Source organism: Gymnoscopelus microlampas, assembly GCF_963454915.1.
Source record: "Gymnoscopelus microlampas genome assembly, chromosome: 4".
NCBI classification, from domain to species: Eukaryota; Metazoa; Chordata; class Actinopteri; order Myctophiformes; family Myctophidae; genus Gymnoscopelus; species Gymnoscopelus microlampas.
This window is the reverse complement of record NC_139941.1, coordinates 32656288-32679355: the sequence shown is the minus strand read 5'-3', so window position 1 is coordinate 32679355 and position 23068 is coordinate 32656288. Positions and strand designations below refer to the sequence as shown.

Genomic DNA, 23068 nt, shown 5'->3' with positions numbered 1-23068 from the left:
ACAGACATGGAAATCTGATTAAATGTGAAGCCTATTATTTGCAACCCAATTACTCTTATCCCTGAATTATACTTGGTTGAGTGCAGTGTTGCACACCGAAAACAGCCAATCTACAAGCTCACAACACATTGCGCTGACACGTTGTGAACTTGTAGATCAGCTATTTTGACAGTGACGCACGGCACAACTAAATAAATCAGTGTTGCTTTCTTTGTCTTTTACAAGTCTAAAACAGAGCTACAGTACGTATGCCTATCTAGCACTTACTAATTATAGTGTAGCTTATCTAGGGCTATAGGGAATATCTTTCTTCAAAATGTAGATATTCTGAGCATTTTATGAATTACTTAATTGGCCAATAAAAACAAATCAACGCTCTTTGCAGTGAGGTTATCTTCACAAAAGCAAACACATTATGGTAAATATGTGAAGTCATGTCTCGATAACTAATCACAGTGGACACGTTATATACATTTTCTCACTGCAAAAAAAATGACAACCTTAAAGGTAGGGTAAGTGATATTTCTTGGATTTTTTTAGTTTTTTGTTAAAAAGGTTAAAGTACTATATTCTCATAGTAATCATTGCTACAGAGCGTTTGTTCGGTCACAAGGGTCTCTCCAGCTCTTTAGTAAACAGAATATAGTACATTTTCAGGTAGGTGACAAAATGTAAGCCAATCAGGAGAGAGCACTGAAAATGTATTTTGTGTTTAATAAGCTGGAGAGACATGAGAGACTCCTTTTACTGAACAAACACTCTATAGCAATGAGTACGATCAGAATATAGAGCTATTTAACACTTGTTTTAACCAAAGTAAATCACTTACCCTACCTTTAACAAGTGATTATTACTCGCTCCCTTCCACCTTTCCTCACCAATAGGATGCTCTCCCAGGCCATCCATCGTATAGGTAACACCGCTCTGCCCTGGATGCGGTAATAGTCACTGCTGTAAAGGTTCCGGCTCATTCCAAAGTCAGCTATCTTGATGGTGAGCCGGCGGTCCACCAGGCAGTTCCTGGTGGCCAGATCACGGTGGACGAAGTTCAGAGACGCCAGGTACTTCATCCCAGAAGAGATCTGCACCGACATGTGGAGCAGGTCTGATAGACTGCAGAGAGAGGGAGGGAGGGAGGGAGGGAGGGGGAGAGAGAGAGAGAGAGAGAGAGAGAGAGAGAGAGAGAGAGAGAGAGAGAGAGAGAGAGAGAGGAGTGGAAAGGTGCAGAAAGGTGTTGTTAGCTTGGAAATTATTTTTGTCAGGTGACAAGTGACTTTGTGCAACAAAGTATAAATGGGGTTCTACTTCATTCCTCCTGACCGCCAGAGGCAGTGTTTTCAACACCTGGATATCCATCGCGCGCTCGCGCATAGGTCGAATATTAATACCAACAAAGTCACTCGTGACCTGTGTACGCGCACGTCACCTATATAGGTACGGTGTACACAGCGATCATCCTCTTTCATCTTTTCGCCTCCGGAGCGTAGGTCGATTAACTACTGCGGCTGCGCGTGGAGCCTCGCAACCAACGGTTGGAGCTACGGACTACGGTTTCGTCCTCCAGAGGCTGCGTAGCCTGCTTTATATATTGGATTACCCCGTTCATAGGGGCATCGGAAGGAACCGAAAAGAGGGAAAAAAAAGAAAAAAAAAGGAAAGGACGTGTATAGGAGCAGCCCTGCGGCTGTGGCGGCTGCTTGCTAGCACTGGAGCTAACGACACTAGCATCGTGAGCTTTCCCCCTCCACTGTTGTTGTTTGTCCCGTGGAGCCATAGCCGTGCATTGGCGACGGTGAGTGTGTGTTTACAGAAATAATCATATGGAGTTAGCGTGGGGAGTGACTCTCGCTCCGCTACTGCTGGTCCCTGGACAGAAATACGAATAAAAGAATAGTAAGATTAGCGTTGGGGGTGTTTCGCCCTGCCGCTTTCGAGGCCCAGTGTATTATTATACTGTTAGCAATTAACATTGGGGGTGTCTCTCGCTCCATTGTTGCTGGTCGCTGGACTGGAATAAAAGTAAATAAAAGAAAATAAAAGAAAGCTGCCGCTTTTGAGGGACGCGGTGCGCGGCCCAGTGTATTATTATACCGTTAGCAATTAGCATTGGGGGTGTCTCTCGCTCCATTGTTGCTGGTCGCTGGACAAGAATAAGGATAAAATAAAAGAAAGCTGACCGCGGTGCGCGGCCCAGTGTATTATTATTATACTGTTAGCAATTAGCATTGGGGTGTCTCTCGCTCCTTTGTTGCTGGTCGCTGGACAGGAATAGAAATAAAATAAAAGAAAGCTGCCGCTTCTGAGGGACCGCGGTACGCGGCCCAGTGTATTAGTACACCGTCAGTAATTAGCATTGGGGTGTCTCTCGCTCCATTGTTGCTGGTCGCTGGACAGGAATAAAAATAAAAGAAAAGAAAGCTGCCGCTTCTGAGGGACCGCGGTACGCGGCCCAGTGTATTAGTACACCGTCAGTAATTAGCATTGGGGGTGTCTCTCGCTCCACTGTTGCTGGTCGCTGGACAAAGGAAAAAAAGGAAGGAAGATTAGCGTTGAGGGTGTTTCTCGCCCTGCCGCTTGGATATATACCGCAAGCATTGGGGGTGTGTCTCGCCCCGCTGCTGCTGGTCGCTGGACAACAATAGAAATAAAAGAATAATAAGGATTAGCGTTGGGAGTGTGTTTCGCTCTGCCGCTTCTGAGGGACCGCGGTGCGCGGCCCACTATTATTATTATACCGTTAGCCTCCGCTGCTGCTTGGCGCTGGCAATGTACGCCGTCTGTAACACGTGCTCGGCTGTTCTGGGATCAGAGGATGGCCATGACCTATGCCCACACTGTCTTGGCATTGGGCACCTGAGGCAAGCCTTGACAGAGGACGCTTGCACTAATTGCAGTACCATGTCTTACACTGAGAGGGAAGAGAGGTTGGCTATGGCTGAGGAGGACACCGAGGTGCCTCCCTCAGGAATGCCGGTCTTGAGCCCTGTAGGGGGTAGTTCTAAGCGCCAGCGCCTATGTACTGAGGCCTCAGGCGCCAAGAAGAGACGTAAGGAGGAGGATCCGTTGTCTCGCAAGGTGGACACATTGACCTCTGAGTTTGCTCAAATTAAGGCTCTTCTTCTCAAACTGCAGCCTGTGGCTCCCCGCACTGATGCTGTGGCCCCGGCGTCTCCACTCCAGAGCGGAGATGGGGACTATGACCATGATACTGTCAATGTTGCTGATCAGCATGAGGACGATGCGATGTCTATTGCAGCCTCGGACTCCCAGTTTGCGTCCGGAACGGCAGGGCATGAGGACCTAGAGGAAGAGGGCGGGTCCCCCACCCACTCAGTGGCAGGCTCTCAGGGGTCTGGAGCAGATGCTCATGGGCCTGGGTTCAATGCAGCTAGGGAGGCCATTCAGTTGGCCTTGTCACAGCTTGGGCTGGATGCCCCCCCTGGGGAGGCCCCCCCTCCTAATGCCTTCTTCAGGCACGCTCAGCAGTCCTCTTTCAGTGTGCCACCGTCTGAGGACTTCATCAAGGAGCTTCAGCGATGTTGGTCGGATCCCAGGGCCAAGGCCGGTCTCCACCTGTCACGAGACTGCAGGACCTTGGCGGCCATGGACAAAGCGGGGGAACATGGGTTAGACCACGTGCCGGCTATGGACCCTGCCATTGCATCCTTAATACTGTCCCCAGATGAGGCCCTCAGACCGGATGCTCGTTGTCCACGAGCACAATGCAGGGTCACCGATGACTACCTCACTAGGAGCTACGATATAGCAGCCCGGGCGGCGCGTATCGGAAATTCTCTTTCCCACCTTATACTTGCCCTAGACCAGTCCCTCCGCACGGCGGGGGATAATGCCCCGTCACAGAGCCTGAGTGAGGCCTCACTCCACGCTTTCGCTTATATGACGAGGGAACTTGGCAGACTGATGTCCACCCTGACTTTGGCCCGGCGCCAGGTGTGGCTCGCCCAGGCCCCATTGTCGGAAGGGTGCAGGAGGACACTCCGCACACTGCCTGTCATTCCGGGCCAGATGTTTGGGCCCGCAGCTCAAGAGGCCTTGGAGCGCAGTGTTCAAGCGAACAAGTCCAGGCGCCAGTTTGCGGACTTACGCCCAGCACCGCCACCTCAGCATAGACGCACGGGCACTCCTTACCCTGCAGCCAGGGGCCAGAGCTCCTCGGGAGCCAGACGTCCCTTTCCGAGGCAGGGCCAACCCGAACAGGGCCCCCAACAGCCTTCATTCCGGCCGCCCACAGGCAGGGCTCCTAGGCGTGGGGCCCCTGCCAGCCGATCCTCTAAACCATTTCAGGACCGGGGGGGTCGGAGGTGACTCTCCCGACCCGGGCCCCAGCCGGTTCACCCCGCAACATCTCAGCCGCTGGGAGGCCTTGACTTCAGACCCTTGGGTGGTGACAACGCTGTCCAAGGGTTACAGGATTCAATTCAGACGTCGGCCCCCAAGTTTCACAGGGGTACGAATGACGGTGGTCGACGACCCGCTGAGGTCTCAAGCCCTCAGCCGGGAGATTTCAGAGCTCCTAGAGAAGAGAGCCATAGAGTATGTACCTGGTTCAGCTCAGCTAAGAGGGTTCTACTCCATTTATTTCCTTATTCCGAAGAAGGACGGCAGCCTTCGGCCGATCCTCGACCTCAGGCAGTTGAATCAGTACCTGAAGGTTTTTCGTTTCCGAATGCTGCGCACAGTGGATGTTCTCCAGGCTGTGTCAGAAAACGATTGGTTCACAAGCATCGACCTGAAAGATGCTTATTTTCATGTGCCAATAGCACCACACCACAGACAGTTTCTCCGCTTTGCTTTCAAAGAGCGGGCTTATCAGTTCCGGGTGCTCCCATTCGGGCTCTCTCTCGCCCCCCGGATCTTCACCAGATGCGCAGCGGCGGCGCTTGCTCCGCTGCAAGCCAGAGGCATGCGGATCCTCCCGTATTTAGACGATTGGCTGGTATGTGCTTCGAACCAAGAGCAGGCACTCAGCGACACGTCCACCCTTCTGGCCCATGCCGCTCAGCTAGGGCTCACGGTGAATCTCGCCAAGAGCTCTCTGGCTCCCAGTCAAACCACTGTGTTCATCGGCATCGCCCTCAACTCAGTTTCAATGCGGGCCTGCCCCTCCCCGCGGAGAGTGGAGGATATTGTGGGCCTTGTTGCTCGTGTACGGGGGAGTACAAGGCTGACATACGGCCTGCTCCTTCGTCTGCTGGGCACATTGATTGCGGCATCCGCAATTGTGCCCCTGGGACTCCTTTCGTTGCGCCCCCTGCAGCTGTTGGTCAACGGCTTAGGCCTCGACCCCAAGAGGCACCAGAAGAGGCTGGTGAGGAACTCCAGCCAGTGCCGTGGGCTGCTAGAACCCTGGAGAAGGAGCGCGAGTCTGTGCCGGGGCGTCGCCATGGGCTCACTACCCTCTCGCCGGGAGATAGTGGTGACGGATGCATCTCTCTCAGGCTGGGGGGCTGTGTGGAATCACAGGACAGTCAGAGGAACCTGGGCCGCCCAGCAGGGACTACATATAAATGCACTGGAGCTCCGCGCAGTGTACTTAGCCCTCAAACATTTCCTTCCAGCCTTGGAAGGGAAACATGTCCTTGTCCGATCAGACAATACGTCAACGGTCTACCATGTGAACCATCAGGGAGGTGTCAGGTCCAGGCAGTCTCTGCAGGAGGCTCAGAGACTTCTTCAGTGGGCTTTTCCTCGCCTTGCCAGTCTCAGGGCAGTACATCTGCCAGGTGTTCACAACCAGGCTGCAGATATGCTTTCTCGCCAGAGTCCTCCTCCAGGCGAGTGGAGGTTGGACCCCTCAGTGGTCCAGGAGATCTGGGAGAGGTACGGGAGAGCAGAAGTGGATCTGTTTGCTTCGAGCACATCAACACACTGTCGACTGTGGTTCTCCCTGTCGGATCCAACCAGTCCATTGGGGCAGGACGCATTAGCCTACCCATGGCCCCTAGACTGCCTCTTGTACGCATTCCCTCCAATTCCACTGCTCGGGCTGACACTTCACAGAATCGCCACATGCGGTCACACGGTGCTGCTGGTGGCTCCATACTGGCCGGGGAGGATATGGTTTCCCATGATCCGACGGCTTCTCAACGGAGCACCTTGGCCTCTCCCATCGAGGCCGGATCTCCTGTCGCAAGTAGGGGGCCGCATTTGGCATCACCAGCCAGATCGGCTCCAGCTTCATGTTTGGCCCCTGAGAGGCCGGGTTCGCTGATGAACTCCTGCGACCAGGCGGTTGTCCATACCTTGCTTAACGCTCGTGCACCCTCCACTAGAGCGCTGTACTCTAACAGATGGAAATTGTTCCGTAGTTGGTGTGAGGGCCAACAGGCGGATCCAGTCATGTGCTCAGTACCAATGCTGCTCCGCTATCTACAGACTTTGCTGGATAAGGGGCTCTCAGCCTCTACAATGAGGGTGTATGTTGCCGCCATTTCGGCTCAGCATGGGCTGGTGGACGGTCGTACTGTGGGATCTCATCCTTTGGTGAGTCGCTATCTGAAAGGGGCTCTGAGATTGCACCCCCCGCATGTCACTCGGGTGCCCTCGTGGGACTTGCCTACGGTCCTAGAAGCACTGTGTTCTCCGCCGTTCGAGCCGCTGGAGCGGGCTGATCTCAGGTGGCTGTCGGTTAAAACCGCCTTCCTCCTCGCCATTACATCTGCCAAGCGAGTGGGAGAACTCCAGGCCCTGTCTGTCGCTAGGGACTGTTTGAGGTGGGCTTCGGATGGGTCGGGGGTTACTATGTGGCCCAACCCCTCCTTTCTTCCTAAAAGGCTGTCAGCCTTCCATATCAACCAGCCTGTCGGATTGACGGCTTATGCCCCACAGCCAGGAACGGAGGGATCGCATCCTGATGGTGGGTTGCTGTGCCCCATCCGGGCCCTGAGGCAGTATGTGGACGTGACTTCTGTGTTTCGGAAGTCGGACGCACTGTTTCTCTGTTATGGAGGGCACAGGAAAGGGTGTGCTCTGTCCAAACAACGACTTTCTCACTGGATTGTTGATGCCATTCTGCAGGCCTACGAACGCAAGGGTTTGCCTGTTCCTCCTGTGAGATGCCATTCGACCAGGAGCGTGTCCACCTCCTGGGCTGCATTGAGGGGTGTCCCACTGGCTGACATATGTGCTGCAGCAGCGTGGGCTTCCTCCTGCACGTTTGCCCGCTTCTATAGGGTGAACGTGGCCGCCCCTCATCCCGTGGCGATGGCGGTGCTGTCGGCCTCTTCAACCTGCAACTGATGGTCAGGTAAGGGCAGGTTCCTCGTGACTATGTTGGTATTAGTCATCCAGGTGTTGAAAACACTGCCTCTGGCGGTCAGGAGGAATGAAGTAGAACGAGAGTTATGCATATAACTAAGGTTCTACGAATTCCGGATGACCGCCAGAGTTGACTGTCACTCGGAATCTCATTCTCGACGAAAAGATTTCAAGAGGATGATCGCTGTGTACACCGTACCTATATAGGTGACGTGCGCGTACACAGGTCACGAGTGACTTTGTTGGTATTAATATTCGACCTATGCGCGAGCGCGCGATGGATATCCAGGTGTTGAAAACACTGCCTCTGGCGGTCATCCGGAATTCGTAGAACCTTAGTTATATGCATAACTCTCGTTTTAAGCTAAGCTAAGTTAACTGCTCCATGACTTTGACTTTGACATCTTTATTGATAGATTAGACACCTCCACTCCGGATTTATTTCTCAATACTGACCCGCTCCCCATTGATTATCCACCATTGCATAACAGTGACCTACAGTATCAGGGAAAGAACGGGGCAAAATTACATTAATAGGCGCACCACAAAGTCACACAACCACCTGGGTCACAGCAACCACCTGGGTAAATAAAGATTAAACAATAGCATGTGGATACATTGTGTGTACAGTATGTAATGTGTATGTACCTGACTGAAGGTATGTTGTTAGCATGTGTTAGCGTGCTCTCGATCTCGCGCTGTGACAGGAACATGTTGAGGTCACCATTCTCCATGTACTCTGTGACCATGCACAGCGGGTCTGACGACACACACACGCACAGCAGCTGGATGATGTTGGGGTCATTGAGACGCGACATGATCTTTATCTCCTTTAGAAAGTCATTCCTGAGATAGACAGACAGACAGACAGACAGACAGACAGACAGAGAGGAGAGGGAATGTATTAACAATATCTCTATTGTTTGATTCGTGAACCAGCTCAGTGGCCCTGAGACTGGGAGGTTAGGGTTCAATCCTTATACCAAAAACTATAAAAATGGTACCCAATGCCCAAGTCCCTGCGGCATACTAGTCAACTAGTGTAATGTGCAGGGGGTGTACTTGTACATTGTACACACACACACACACACACACACACACACACACAAACAATGTACCTGGCTTGGCTGGTGGCGTCCGCCCTCAGTTGTTTGACAGCCACTAGAACAGGTCTGCCGTCTCTGTCGGGAAGTGGGGAGCCCTCCCCTAGGAACTCTGGGAGACCCTCTGCCTCACACAGATGGACCTAGAACCCAGAGATGGAGAGTTACACAATGCCTTTACTTCTACTGAACTCTCTGCTCTTTAATGTCTTAAAAAAAAGTTAATCTAGCGGAGGTGCAACAGTTAATTAAACTAATCGATTTAATCAATTATAAAAAGGTGCCTGGATTTTTTAATAACAACTTACCGTGGGTGCCAGCATTCTCCCCATTGAGTGCGCTTTGCTGTTTAAAGCTCTAGACTCCACGACGAGCAAATCCACGTAAAAAAAAGCATCCATTCATGTAGCGCGATGACCCTGGCTACATCCTGGAACAATATAATTTCACTCGCGAGTTACAACGGGGGGGATCGCGCATGACTGGTTTTCCCCACCGGAAACAGATTCGGAAATACAGACGTTTTAAAGAAGGAAATAGACAGGAAGCGGATGGGGAGCCATGTTTTTTTTTCCGGTGATCCACCTGGCCTATCCTTCTCAGGATCACAATGGGTACTCCCAGAGCTGCTCTAGCCACTCCCGTGTGGAAAAAAACGGAAAAAACTAAAAGACACCAAAACTGCTTTAATACGGTTTTGGCACTCCGAGTAACTTTTTGCACCTTTTGCAAAACCGTATAAATACGGTTTTGGCACCCCATGTGTTAATTGATCATTTAGTAAAATTATCTATAGTAATAGATTAAAGGTAATTGATAGAGCAATCGCTAAGGAAATAATCAACATTTTCATCCCTAAAATCTAGCTCCATGGGACGCCCGCTGGCCTAGCGGTCCAGGCGCATACCACATACGCTGGTAATCCAGCTTGACAGCGTGTCGCGGGTTCGACTCACAATCCCGACGACCTTTGCTGTGTGTCACCCCCCATCTCTCTCCCCATTTCCTGTCAGCCTACTTTCCTATCAATAAAGGCAGAAAAAGACCCCAAAAATATCTTATCTAGCTCCACCTCCTTTCCTCACCTCGCCAAACTGTCCCTCCCCCAGCTTCTCTCTGAACACCAGCTGTGTGCGTGGGAACTCTGCAGCGGAGATGTCCTTCCGGGTGAGCGAGTCCACGGTGAGGGCGGGTACGGCGTACATGTTGCTACCGGTAACGCCCTGCAACCGCACGATGTCCGTCTCCGCATAATGGGGGGCGTTGCTGTGGAAACACTGGTGCGGGGTACACTGGGTGACATCGGGTTCAGCGTAGCCCCCTCCACACGCTGCCAGTGGTGGTGGTGGGCAGATTGGTGGTGGAGTATGGGAAAGACACAAAGCCATTACTTTCACAGGGGTCCTTGAGGGGGTTCCAGGGGGTCCACAGCAAAATCAGTTTAACCAATTTAAACCTATATACTTAAAAAAAAAAAAAAAAACATTTGGAATATTTTTTAAACATTTTAACAACACAAATCGTATTGAGGGTGCCCGGCACTAAATCTTTTCAGGTGGGGGTAGTTGACAAGAAAACATTTGAGAATCACAGAGGTACAGTACCTGGTAATCTTTCATTTTCTCCCGTTTATATTCTTATACATTTGTGCCTTTGCTGAAAAGTTTTGGTCAGTAAACTTGTTTGCTTGTATAGAAGAGAGTGTTCTTTACAGTAACTATGATATTATAGTGCACTTTGGTGCTGCCAGTGGTAGCTAGTTGTACCCATAATCATAGTAACAAACTCCCTCTGCTTTATTAAAGCGCACCATTAAATCCCTGTGCTTAAAGTGAAGACGTAGTCTAAAGGATGAAGCCACACCTTTCAGCTCTTACCACGCAGCCAGCCTGAAGTCATGTGACAGGAAGTGAGCAGGAGCCGGTCATAGAAAGGGTTACCAAGTAGAAGGGCTGGAAAAGTAAACGTGAAAGGAATAGAGGGAGACGAGGACAGGAAATGGCAGAGTATAAAGAATAGAAAAAAGCGTACAGAGAGAAACACAGAGACAGAATGAGAAGAATTGAGATGTAACAGGATTCAAGAACACTGGATGAGGAGTAGGAGGAGTAGAGGAGGACAAGAAAGAAAAAGGATAGAGTTAGCTAAATAGATAGAGGGGTTAATAGATAGAGAAGGAGACAGAGATAAAAGATGCATAACAGGTCATGCAGATACTATGGTTAACACAGCCTGACAAAGACAGCAGTAAAGCCTGAGTTATACTTTAGTTTAACGGTGGTATCGCACACCTAAAAAGTGCCGATCTACTAGCTCACAACACAACGTACGATTGAGTATAAATTAAGTATTACCGCCTGGACATTACGTCAAAGATCGTGATTTATATTTCAAACCAACAAAGTATGTTTTTATTTTCCGTTTCCACACACACACACACACACACACACACACACACACACACACACACACACACACACACACACACACACACACACACACACACACACACACACACACACACACACACACACACACACACACACACACACACACACACACACACACACACACACACACACACACACACCTTCCTAGATCCTGGGACTGCCTGACCTTTCCTCCAGAGAGACAATAGAGGTGGAGATGACTGACAGTACACATGTAAACAAAACAAGCATATAATCCATGGTAAGATGAGATAAGCTTTCATTTTCCATTTTCCATTTGAAGATCTTGGACCAACTGGGCTGACCACCAGTGACTTGTACTAGCCACATGGTTGAAGCTAAATATCCTCTCAGAGGGCTTCAAAATGTCCACCAGGAGGCGTAGTATAGCAGTTCCGTTTCTCAATGAGCAGCACTATGAGATATTGTATCTCCTTAGTACTGCTCAGATATGCATGATGTAGTATCTGTAGTATGTTTTTCTGTGTTTGTCTCATAGCACTAAATGTGAGGTAATATTGCCCCTACCATGTGTGTCACTATGTACATAGGTGAGCACAAATGCCTGCACATTTCCTCTGCACCAATATAACAGAGAGAACATAATACAGTGATTGTACCTGTAGAAGTAGAACATTGTCGTTCTGGTCAGAATTTCCATTAGAGTTTATTTACCTGAGGCCTCAGCGCTCTGTGACAGTTCTGGAAGTTTATTCCTGAGTGCCGCAGGGTTCTGGTATTGTGGGTCCAACAGGAACACTCTCTCATAGTGAGGATCTGTCTGAGCCGAGCCTAGTCAGTGGATAAATGAGTGAAGAATGGATGTACAGTAGCAATGAATGAGTGACACAATACAGTAGGAATGCCTTCTCAGTGAACCATCAGGGTTTAAAGAACCATTTTCCAAAACCCTCATTTTTGAGGAAACCATTGAATTCTATTGATTTCAGTATAATATGAAAATCTGGCATCATGCCAGCTTTGTTTGTGATGTGTAAAAAAGCAAAAAGCCGGCCTAATGACAGATAGCAGATATACAAGCTTATAGCTTGTAAATCTGCTATTTTTGAAGAATTTTCAACATTTGTGACAAATCTTTGAATACATATATATTTTTAAAGCGAACAATTTTAACTCAAATCTTTGCTTCGGGGGGTCCCTGGAACAACATATTTTGAGATGGGGGCCCGCGGCTAAATACATATAATTTTGGGGGTCCTTGAAATGAAAAAGTTTGAGCACCACTGATATAGCAACATACGTTTTTTCAGAAAACTGTTAGGATTTAGAAGACATTTGTAGAATCGCCTCAGGTCTTAACGGGTTAAACTGTAGTACCTGTGGGTGCAGGGCCTGAGCGGGGGGGCACAGGAGGGGTCTGGAGGATGATGGTGTCACTGCAGGAGGACAGACGAACTGTCACGTCCTCCTCTAGGATGCGACGAGGAGCCTGGAGGGAGGGGAGAGAGGTTGGAGAGGAAACAGGCTGATTGATTGATGCATATACTACGTACAGGACCATATATTTGTATCCATCTGTCAAAAGGAAAGAACCCCAAAAAAGCTCAAGAGCTTATTCCCATTGTGGTTCTTTGAGCGCAAATGTGCGTTTAAACTGAATGCCATGATCTGTTACAACAAGGCTAATTGACGGGTTGGTTAAGTTAAGTGGGGTATGCAAAACAACATGGATGACAAAGCATTTAAGTTCTGAGGAGTTCTGAGGAGTCGAGGAATGTCAAGTCCCAGTCTCCAGAAAGCACCAGCCACCCCTTCACCAAATGAACCCTAGTGTCCCTATTCTGGTCATGAGTTGCAAACTTGAAGATTGGTTATTTTTGCTATATGACGTACAGTACAATGAGGTGTACAGGGTTAAAGTGATTTATGGCCTTACCTTCTCCAGAACTTTGCAGACATACTGGCACCACAGGATGAGAAAGATTATGACAACCAATAGCAGGATGATCGTCACCAGGCAGCCAATCAGGATGGGCGTGTTTCCATCATCTGTCTGATCAGTGGCTGAGGGGCTAGTTGCTATTGAGACATGGGCGACAGGTTAGAGATGAACAAACAGGAATACATGGAAATGCTAATGATACTAACAAGCTATACAATATGTAGGCTAGCTGATGTTAGCTATGGCAAATGCTTGGTTAAGAGGGAAAAAAACCTGTCCCTTCAAGGTAACTCTTTACAATATGGTAAATCTGTGAGTTCTTACCAGCCTTTGGTGTGGTTACAATGGGGCTGTGTTCACTTGACCAAGTGGGGGTGGTTACTGGGGACATCTGTGTTGGACCTACGGTGTCCTCTGCAAGACAAAAACAGTTGAGGAAGGCTAACCAGAATGTTTACTGAAAAGTTAATGAAAATAATAATTTGTGTGTGTCTGTGTGTGTCAGTTACTCTATGCGTACTTCTGTGCCCGCCTGTACCTGACTGAAAGGAGATTTCGCTGAACATCATCCAGACATCAGCGAAGAAGAAGCGACAGCGCAGGGCTTTGGCCATCCTACGGTTTAACGGCACTGTGACATAGCGCGCACTGGGGTTCCGGTCATCCAATACCGTACGGAACTCCACTGGCTCCGCCTCCCAGCCTGCAATAAGGCGGGGCTTAAACCAACAGGAAACTGAGGAGAAGATCTTGACCCCTCTGGAGAACATGTTGTTACTGTGGACCTATGGGGAGGGAAGGAGGGATGGGAGAGGATGGATAGATAGAGAGATAGAGGGTGTTTATCAATGATGAATGATAAAATCAATTAATAAATCAATGAATGGTAACTGACATATTTTCATCAATCACTCAATCTATCTATCTATCTATCTATCTATCTATCAATCAATCAATCTGAATCTATCTATTCATATGATCTGTTTTTCAATGTAGATCTCTCTCTCTCTCTATCATACCTTCATGGAAGTAAAGTTCCTCTGTCTGTTGAAGACAAACTCCATCTCTACGTATCCCATGGTTCCTATTGAGTCATTCCTCCAGCCCAGGTAGTCGTAGCCGGGCCAGACGAAATATTGACGCGTCAACAGGAAGTCATCTTGACCAATCACACCATCTGTAAGCTGGCCCAGCCCCCCAGACAGCTTCCTGTTGGCAGAGACAGCCATCAGTCAGGAGCAGAGGTTATTAATCGATCGATTCATTTATTAAAAAACATTTTTTAACAATAGATTAAATCAATTAGTTCAAGTGTTGCACCCATCGAGTGTTGCACCCATAATAATAAGTGTGTGTGTGTGTGTGTGTGTGTGTGTGTGTGTGTGTGTGTGTGTGTGTGTGTGTGTGTGTGTGTGTGTGTGTGTGTGTGTGTGTGTGTGTGTGTGTGTGTGTGTGTGTGTGTGTGTGTGTGTGTGTGTGTGTGCACGTGTGATAGGTGATAGAGAGATCCACCTCCTCTCGACCACTCCATCATATGTCGAGTCGTTGAGGCTGGCAATAGGGAATCCTGGTGGCATCATCAACTGACCCTCTGGAGCACTATAGGAGATCAGCCCATCTAGAGAGAGAGAGAGAGAATTTAGAGATTATCTTCTAAATATACTGTATGTTTGTGCTTACAGTGGTGCTTGCTTTGTTTGTTTGTGCGTTTCAGAAATGCACAATATTATAATAATTATTATTATTATTACCACCATTTAAGGCTATCTTGTGCTTTCCAAACATTTCGAAAATAGCATATTTTCGAAATGCATATGCATATATACAGTAATTATACAGTATTTTTGTACGTGCTTATAATGACAAAAAAAAGGGGCTGCCATGGGTTGAAAGTGGTTAACCAATGAAAAATCTTATAAACCCATTAGATCCATGGAACCAGTTTTCCTTTTTCTTTTCCATGTCTTTAAAATTCATGGTTTTGGACATTTCCGTCCGACAGCAACAATGAGGTGTCTAGTGTGGTAGGAGGGAAGAGAAGACAGAGTTCAAAAGAGGACAGTAAGGAGGGTAAAGGGTAGACTGTGGTTTTCTTTTGCACACATTTCTGGTAAGTGATAAGAGTGTCCTGCTGAGTATAGTGAAACATGTCACAACACACACACACACACACACACGCACACGCACACGCACACGCACACGCACACGCACACGCACACACATCAACACTGCAATCACCACAACCAGGTGCCCTGATACTTGCTTTTTGTACAAAACATTCCACCAACTCTTTCACAACATGATATTTTGAGAATCTTCATGCAGGTGTCAGCAATGTGTGTGTGTGTGTGTGTGTGTGTGTGTGTGTGTGTGTGTGTGTGTGTGTGTGTGTGTGTGTGTGTGTGTGTGTGTGTGTGTGTGTGTGTGTGTGTGTGTGTGTGTACCTTCCCAGGGACATCCATACAGCTCAACTCTCATACAGACAGTGGTGGACAGCTTGGTGACGGGAATCAGTCTGACATAGCGGGTGATGACTGGAGGGCGTAGGTCTTTAATGACTGAAGCATAGGCATTGACGTTGGCTTCCATTACCTTCAATTGCCAGGAAAAAAGAATAGAGTATGTAGAATATGTAGTGTGTATATACATACATACACACACCATACATTCAACTATACTATTTCAATATGCGTTATCATTTATCTATTTTTTGCATTTAGAGATAGCTACAGTGAACAGAAAGACAAGAATGGTGGGAGAGAGGTGGGGGATGAGATGCAGTAATCTGGGGTCAGATTTGAACCTGGGCCAGCTGTGGGAAGGAATATTAGCTATAGCCTATTTATGTGGTACAGTATGTGCCCTTATTTTTTACTCTACTTGTGATTCTCTGAACAAGATTTTACATAGAAAAGGCTGTTTTCCATGTATTGTCATTCATATCATACAGTAAGTGCAACATTCACCAACAGTTTAGTGTACAGTGGCCAAGGCTGAGATGACATGATATATTGTACTACACTGTAGTTTGAGATACAAACTTCAACATCACAGTGAGTAGTGTTTAATAACAGTGTAATAATAGAGCCAAAAATTACGGTGAGGAAGTGAGGCTTCCTCTACCTAAAAGCAAAGAGAGAAAGTGAGTGGGTGAGTGTGAGTGTGAGTGTGAGTGTGAGCGTGAGCGTGTGCGTGCGCGCGTGCGTGCGTGCGTGTGTGTGTGTGTGTGTGTGCATGCATGCATTTGGGAGTGAGGGCAACATCCTCATGGTTAGGTTGTTTTATAACATTTTAGGCAGCTCATCAGAGCACGTATACTGTAGCTGTGCTCTGGTTCATCTCCCTCTGACCCTGACATGATTGATGGTTCTGTCTTCTAACATCCTCAACACCTGACCTTTGGCAGAACAAAGCAATGCTCTCCCTGTGTATGTTAGCTCGCTTCAAAGTGCCATTGTTCAAGGTATTTAACCCCCAACAGCTCGTTTGGACCAGCTCGGTCAGCCTACGACGGGAAACGAAGGCGGCAACTGTTGACACACGCATGACATGGTGTTTAATGGTGTGCTAATGGCATAGCCAGTGGATGCTGAGGTCACCAGGAAGTGCCCTATAAGTCATTTCTTGTGGTAGAAGTTTGAATGACCAGAAATGGCTCATAATGAAACATTAGCACACAAAAAAGCCAAACTCTTTTCTTTCCGTCCTTCCTCTTTCACCTATTCTTTTCTAAACTTAAATGTTTATCAGATTAACACATTTCCTCCTTCGCTTTTTCCCCTCTTTCTTCTTGTCAGTTTTAACCACATGAGCACTAGCATCCCTATTCTGGGGATGACATAATAGGATGACGTTCGGCAAAGGTATTTGATCAACAAGCTCAAAATGCGTCGCAACGCGATGCAATGTGAACTTATAGATCGGATATTTTTGGCAAAAACATCCCCTGTCAGGTGACAAGATGCATTGAAGGAGGCATGAGCTCGGCCTTGGGCTCCCTAGGCTGTGGGGGAAGTGTAGCGCCCAGGATCACTTAGAAAATTGGCACCGGGTGAAAAAAGGGTTACAAAATCGTGGGATATAAAAAATAAAATAAGTTAAATAAATAGTGTATACAATAGGGCAGGGGTCTTCAATATTTTTCAGGCCAAGGACCCCCCCTAGCTGAGAGAGATGAAGCAGGGACCTCCACTACATATTGCATAAAATTGTATTGTAGATTATAAACTTTTTCATAGATTTCATAGATAGCTTCATAGACTTCATTGACAGCACTATCTTGTTGGATTCATGTTAACCACTTAAACCCTCAATACTTAGTAAACTTGACCTTTCACTCTGTAGTCTGCTCTTTTTTCCGAAAATAGCCGATCTACAAGCTCACAACGGCTCACAGTGCGTGCGTTGTGAGCTTGTAGATCTGCTATCTGCTATCTGCTATCTGTAGACCCCTGCAGTAGGGTTTAAGTGGTTAGAGTTCTTACATGTTGCATTTACATCCCAGTTATGAGCACGTTTTAAATATATGAGTGTGACAGAAGTTTCTATACCTCAAAAGCAAATCTCTGTGGGACTTTGAGATATGTTTATCATCTATTCTCCATCCCTCCCTCCCTCCCTCCCTCTCCCTTTCCCTCTCCTCTCACCTTGTTGCCCAGTCTATTTCTCCAGGACCTCCAGCTCAGACCATCTCTGCTGTAGTTGAGGCGGTAGGCACGGGCAAACTCATTCCCCGAGCTCCTGGCGAATCGCCCCTGGGTCCCCACTATTGTTAGGAAGGTCAGCCTTCCCAGGTCCACCTACAGGGACACACGGACAGGGTTTAATTAAGTGATAAAAGACATGGTATGTTCTGTGATGATGTGCTATGATATGATGATGTGCTGTGATGTGATATAAGATGTGTTATGATGTGCAGATAATCATCATCATAATCACAATCACAATCACAATCAAAATCACAATCATACTCATAATCATAATCATGTTCATATTCATATTCATATTCATATTCATAATACAGTCCCCACTCATTTGGGGTATTTTTTGTCACTGTGCAATTGCACGTACGTAAAATTTGTCCTCTGGATTTACCCATCCTAACTATTGGGAGCAGTTGGGAGTAAGTGTCTTGCTCAGGGGGGGGCACTTTGATACTAGGCGGTGTCTAGACTAGGCAGACTGGAGGCAAACCAAACGGGGACCTTCTGATTCCCTGCCTCCCCACCCATTGGATGATGTGGGGGGCGGCCATAGCTGAGTGGTTAGTGAGCCCGCCTAGGGAGCCAGAGGCCCTGGTTGCCCCAGGTTCAATTCCAGGCCACGCCAGCATATGAGTCGATGAAATGAAATTTGTCCCTGAGCAAGACTCTTAACCCCTAATTGCTCACAGGTTCTCATTGGAAACAAGACCGCAAGGACTTTCATGAACGACCTGTTAACACATCGGGTGCCAAACACGGTCTGAACCGTGTGTTTACATAGTGGCGGTTCCGAAGCTTCGGTGCCGAACACGGTCTGAACCGTGATTTCAGTCTTTTTGTTTTTTTCGTTTTTCTCCGCGCGGGCGGGGCTAGAGCAGCTCTGGGAGCACCCATTGTAATCCTGCGAAGGAAGTGCCAGATCGCTCACCGGAAACACTTTTTTTTCCCCCATCCGTTTCCTGTCTATTTCCTACTTTGAAACGCCTATATCTCCGAATCTGTTTCCTGTGGGGAAAAACGGTCATGCGCGATGCGCGATCCCCCCCCCGTTGTAACCCGCGAGGGGAATGTTATGGTTCCAGCCTGTAGCCAGGCTCATGGCAGAACATGAATCGATGCTTTTTTTTGCGTGGATTTGCTTGTAACGCACAAGGAAACTTTAAACAGCAAAGCGCAGTCAATGGGGAGAATGCTGGCACCCACGGTAAGTTGTTATGAAAAAATGCTGGCACCCGATGTGTTAAAAGGAATTATCCTTATGTGATATGTTATTATGATGTGCTATGATATGTTTTATGATAGGATTATGTTTTTCCATAAATTAATGGCCTAAGCAGTGAAAATTGCCAATCTACCAGGTCTTGTAAATGCTACAGTATTTTCGCTATTTCTGACATTTTTTGTGGAAGTGGAAGTATTTAAGTGTGTCCGTGGGGTTTTACAAATATTTAACCAATCAAAAGTATTAGCAAAAGCTTGTAACTAAATAATAACTACATCACAGCGACAGCGACGATATGTTATGATATATGATATGATATGATATGATATGATATGATACAGTATGACTGTCAGTTCATGCTGTACTATATACTATATGAAATATAACGCTGTATCAATGCAGGTCTGTACTATATGATAGTGCACAGACTATAGTCTAGACAGAGTATATACAACACATAGACTAAAAAGGTACAAACCTGTAAGTATTGACTGTCTGATGTGTCTGAAGGGCACCAGGCTCCATCTCCCTCCTCACGGTTGAACCTGGACACATTAAGAATACAACAGTTCACTGAGTAAGACCGCATACTGTACCACAGTAGCCTCGGAAACCCATGCCCAACCCATTTTTTTTTGTTAGTACCACAGTGGTTCTCAAACTTTTTCATGTCAAGGACCCCCAAATGAATACCCCATCTGGAAATATGTTGTGCCAGGGACCCCCATACAAGATTCCAAATCTTTCACATTTTTCCAAGATGTCTTGATGCTCTACAAGATTTCTACAACTATTTTCTAATAACCAATGTATGTAGGTTTAAAGTGGTTAAATAGATTTTGATGCTATATATTATAAACTGATTTTGCTGGGGACTCCCCTGGAACTCCCTCAAGGACCCCAGGGAATCCCCAGACCCCTCTTTGAGAACCATCACAACCTAGCTGACCTACAAGCTCACAACACGTTGCAGATGCGACATGTGAGCGTGTAGATCTGCTATTCTGGGCCGTGCTCGGCGGACGAAGGAGATTAACCCATTAAAACTGGGAAAGCATGTAATTTTACATTGCATTACATTTTGCATTGGCTATTCAAAAATAGCAGATATACAAGCTCACAGCGCGTCGTTTTGAACATTTTTCAAACATCTTGAAAGTGTGAAAACTACTGACTTAGAAGGCATCTTGTAGAATCTGCCTCAGGACTTAAAGGGATAAATGAGGCTTCAGACAAACACATTAGGCACCATAATTGTACTAACCTGGCATACTGAGGGCCCGTGGTCTCATACCATTGGCTGGATGCTGTGATGTCATCATCTTTGATCCGGCCATCCTCCATGCCCAAGGCATAGCGACAGTGTGCTGCAACACACACAAACAAACACACACACACACACACACACACACACACACACACACACACACACACACACACACACACACACACACACACACACACACACACACACACACACACACACACACACACACACACACACACACACACACACACACACACGTGTGGGTTTATGCATAAGTATGATGATGATGAATGCACAAATAACATCAAGCAGAGTGTTTTAACGCATGTTCTTATTGATGTGATGCAATCTGTATATTGTTGCTGTCAGGTATAGTTCAACTTTTTCAGTTTTTGTTTCCCATAAATGAATGACCTACTTCATCATACAAGAGTGTCACACAAAAGTAGCGAAAAGAGCAGATGTACACACTCACAATGCGTCACAATGCGTCACAATGCGTCACATCGTGGCGCGTTGTGAGCTTGAAGATCGGCTATTTTCACCATTTTAAAATGTTTTTAGAATAATAATAAAAAAGGAAAGGTTTTGGGGGTGTACCAGGGTCTATCTGTCCATAGGCTGCTGTGACGTGGAGGATCAGCAGCAGGAAGAGGTGCATGATGGTCCGCCGATCACACCAACACACACGCTACATCTCTGACAGAGAGAGAGAGAGAGAGAGAGAGAGAGAGAGAGAGAGAGAGAGAGAGAGAGAGAGAGAGAGAGAAGGGGGGGGAGACAAACAGACAGATAGAGAGGAGGAAATGGTAAGGGGATTAATATAATTGTCATACCTTGAAATCCCAAATTGAAATACCCATTTCATTATGGATTATGAATGCAACAAGGTCACAGACGATAAGAATAAGAAAGACGGACTAATGCCTGGGCTGACAGCAAGACAGACTGGCTAGTAGACAGACAGAAGGATGGCCCGATAACAGCCAGACAAACAGATATACAGGAGACAGGCCCCTGGGGCTGTCACGAGTAGGACATTTTACTTGACGATTAATTATCGCTCAAATAATTGCGATTAACGATTTAATTGTGTTTCTGTCGTTGAACATTATTGGAACATTATGAATAAAAAACACTTTTCATTACGTTTGGTTTTTAGCCTTCGTAAACAAAAGTTGCACAGGGCAGATATGACAAATGACACATATTTAATTACTTTATACAAAAGAATAAACATTAATAGTGGAAATAGCAGAATAGCTCTACAAGCTTAAAACGTTTTGAGCTTGTAGATCTGGTATTTCCATTATTTTTGTCACTTTTTAAAAATATATGAACATTTTTAACGTGGAAATGATTTTGACAATTATGCACAAAGTAATTGAGATTATCTCAAATAATTGAGATTAGACGATTATGTAATAATTGTGATAGGCCTACACGCACCCAGACAAAGAAAAGCTAGACAGATTGTGACTGACAAACAGATGGACCAAAAGACAAAGACACACAGAACCAGGTGGCTAAAAGTAGCTAATGATCAACATGATGTCTCCAATCGACTCATTGTTTGATTGAATCTCATCATTTAAAGTAGTTTGGCGTAACTGCATTACATTGCCTGTGCATGCTGCTCTTTTATAAGCCCCATGGCTAATAAAACCAAACGGATGAATGGCGTTTTCATTCGTGCTTGTGTTGCCTAGTTGGACAATTAAAGGCCAATGTTTTTTCCAATTTTGAACCAGAATCCTCTTTGTACGGTGCGGATATTAAAATTTGACAGAACACTCTCCGACGTGTTCAGTATCTCGAGAGCTAACTTTCAAAGGCGCTGGAAACGCCGCCAGCCTAGACTTGCTTGACTTAAGCCTTTGCTCCAGTAGGGAACATTGACAAACTGTCCTCCATTTCACTCAGTTATGAGCATGTTTTAAATACATGAGGGTGACATGCTAGCCTAGGTTTCAAGTTAAAAAGTTGTTTTGTGACAGACAATATTGACACCAATGTATTTAAAGTAGTATTGCTTAATGTATTCCAATAAGCTATCAATGCCTTGACGTCCTGCTGTTCCCTCTGTGTGAGAGAATGGATTGTTGATAAGCAACATGGCCATGAAGTATTTATTCATGGAATTTTGCCACTGTAGGAGATTTTTCACCATTAAGGTCAGCCAGCAAATTCACCATATATGATACGAAAAGCAATGATTATTCCAATAGAAAATGAGCTAAATGGACATGGCTTTTAAACACAGAGTGCAGCTAAGAATCTGTATGTGTGTGTGTGTGTGTGTGTGTGTGTGTGTGTGTGTGTGTGTGTGTGTGTGTGTGTGTGTGTGTGTGTGTGTGTGTGTGCGACGCGTGTGCATGTGTGCGTGTGTGTCTGAGTCATTTCTCCATGTTATTGCTTTAGAGACGAGTAGTTTATAAAAGTTGGACTCAAACACAGGCCCACTCAGAGCTGTTATGCAACACAGAACTAAAGGAAGCACACACACACACACACACACACACACACACACACACACACACACACACACACACACACACACACACACACACACACACACACACACACACACACACACACACACACACAAATAGACGTCACCCTCGCATATTCACATGAACAATGAAACCTAGCTGTACTCATGTCTGATCCACAACACAGCACCTGTGATTCCTGAAAATAATTTATACTACAGTAAAACATTACTTGAAATTTGAAAATCAGTAAAAAAAAATCGGTGAGCAAAGCCGTCGGATGACTAGTATAAATTAGGTTTAAGTGTCATTCTGTGGTCTGTAAATACTTTATTAAAACACTTCAAGCCTGTGTCTCTTCCCTCTATCTCCATCATTCATCATTCTGAGGTCAACATCCCCCAACTCTCTGTCTCTCTCCAGACTGTCTGCAACTGGGTTTCTGATTCAGCACGCAGAACTAGTGTTGCCATGTCTGCTTATTATAAGCGACTTTGGGCTTAGGCTTGTTTTTCTGTAAAGTTGCTTGTAAATATTAGAAGTCGCGGGTTGCGTTTTTTTGGGCTTGTTTCCAAAGTGTTGTTGCTTATTTGGGCTTGCTTCAGTTTAATCGCTTTAAAACTACATACATATACATTGGCTATTAAATA

The 23068-nt window shown here is 46.4% G+C and overlaps 1 protein-coding gene across 3 annotated transcripts in view; it reads right to left on the bottom strand.

The window, feature by feature from the left end:
- ddr2l (discoidin domain receptor family, member 2, like) overlaps positions 1 to 23068 on the bottom strand; it is a 36504-nt gene that overhangs the window by 3889 nt on the left and 9547 nt on the right. Inside the window, exons 2-18 of one of the 3 annotated variants that reach the window (XM_084054796.1) lie at positions 20527 to 20625; positions 19924 to 20026; positions 19138 to 19204; positions 17381 to 17533; positions 15179 to 15326; positions 14247 to 14352; positions 13754 to 13943; positions 13273 to 13519; positions 13059 to 13148; positions 12729 to 12871; positions 12170 to 12281; positions 11507 to 11623; positions 10259 to 10333; positions 9467 to 9711; positions 8397 to 8524; positions 7927 to 8124; positions 879 to 1113 (exon numbers count right to left, since the gene is read on the bottom strand). In XM_084054796.1, the coding sequence (XP_083910922.1) occupies positions 879 to 1113; positions 7927 to 8124; positions 8397 to 8524; positions 9467 to 9711; positions 10259 to 10333; positions 11507 to 11623; positions 12170 to 12281; positions 12729 to 12871; positions 13059 to 13148; positions 13273 to 13519; positions 13754 to 13943; positions 14247 to 14352; positions 15179 to 15326; positions 17381 to 17533; positions 19138 to 19204; positions 19924 to 20026; positions 20527 to 20587 (2418 nt within the window). In that variant the 5' untranslated portion in view covers positions 20588 to 20625. Of the gene's footprint in view, positions 1 to 878; positions 1114 to 7926; positions 8125 to 8396; positions 8525 to 9466; positions 9712 to 10258; positions 10334 to 11506; positions 11624 to 12169; positions 12282 to 12728; positions 12872 to 13058; positions 13149 to 13272; positions 13520 to 13753; positions 13944 to 14246; positions 14353 to 15178; positions 15327 to 17380; positions 17534 to 19137; positions 19205 to 19923; positions 20027 to 20526; positions 20628 to 23068 lie in introns of all 3 variants that reach the window. The other 2 variants (XM_084054797.1, XM_084054798.1) reach the window with 2 other exon arrangements.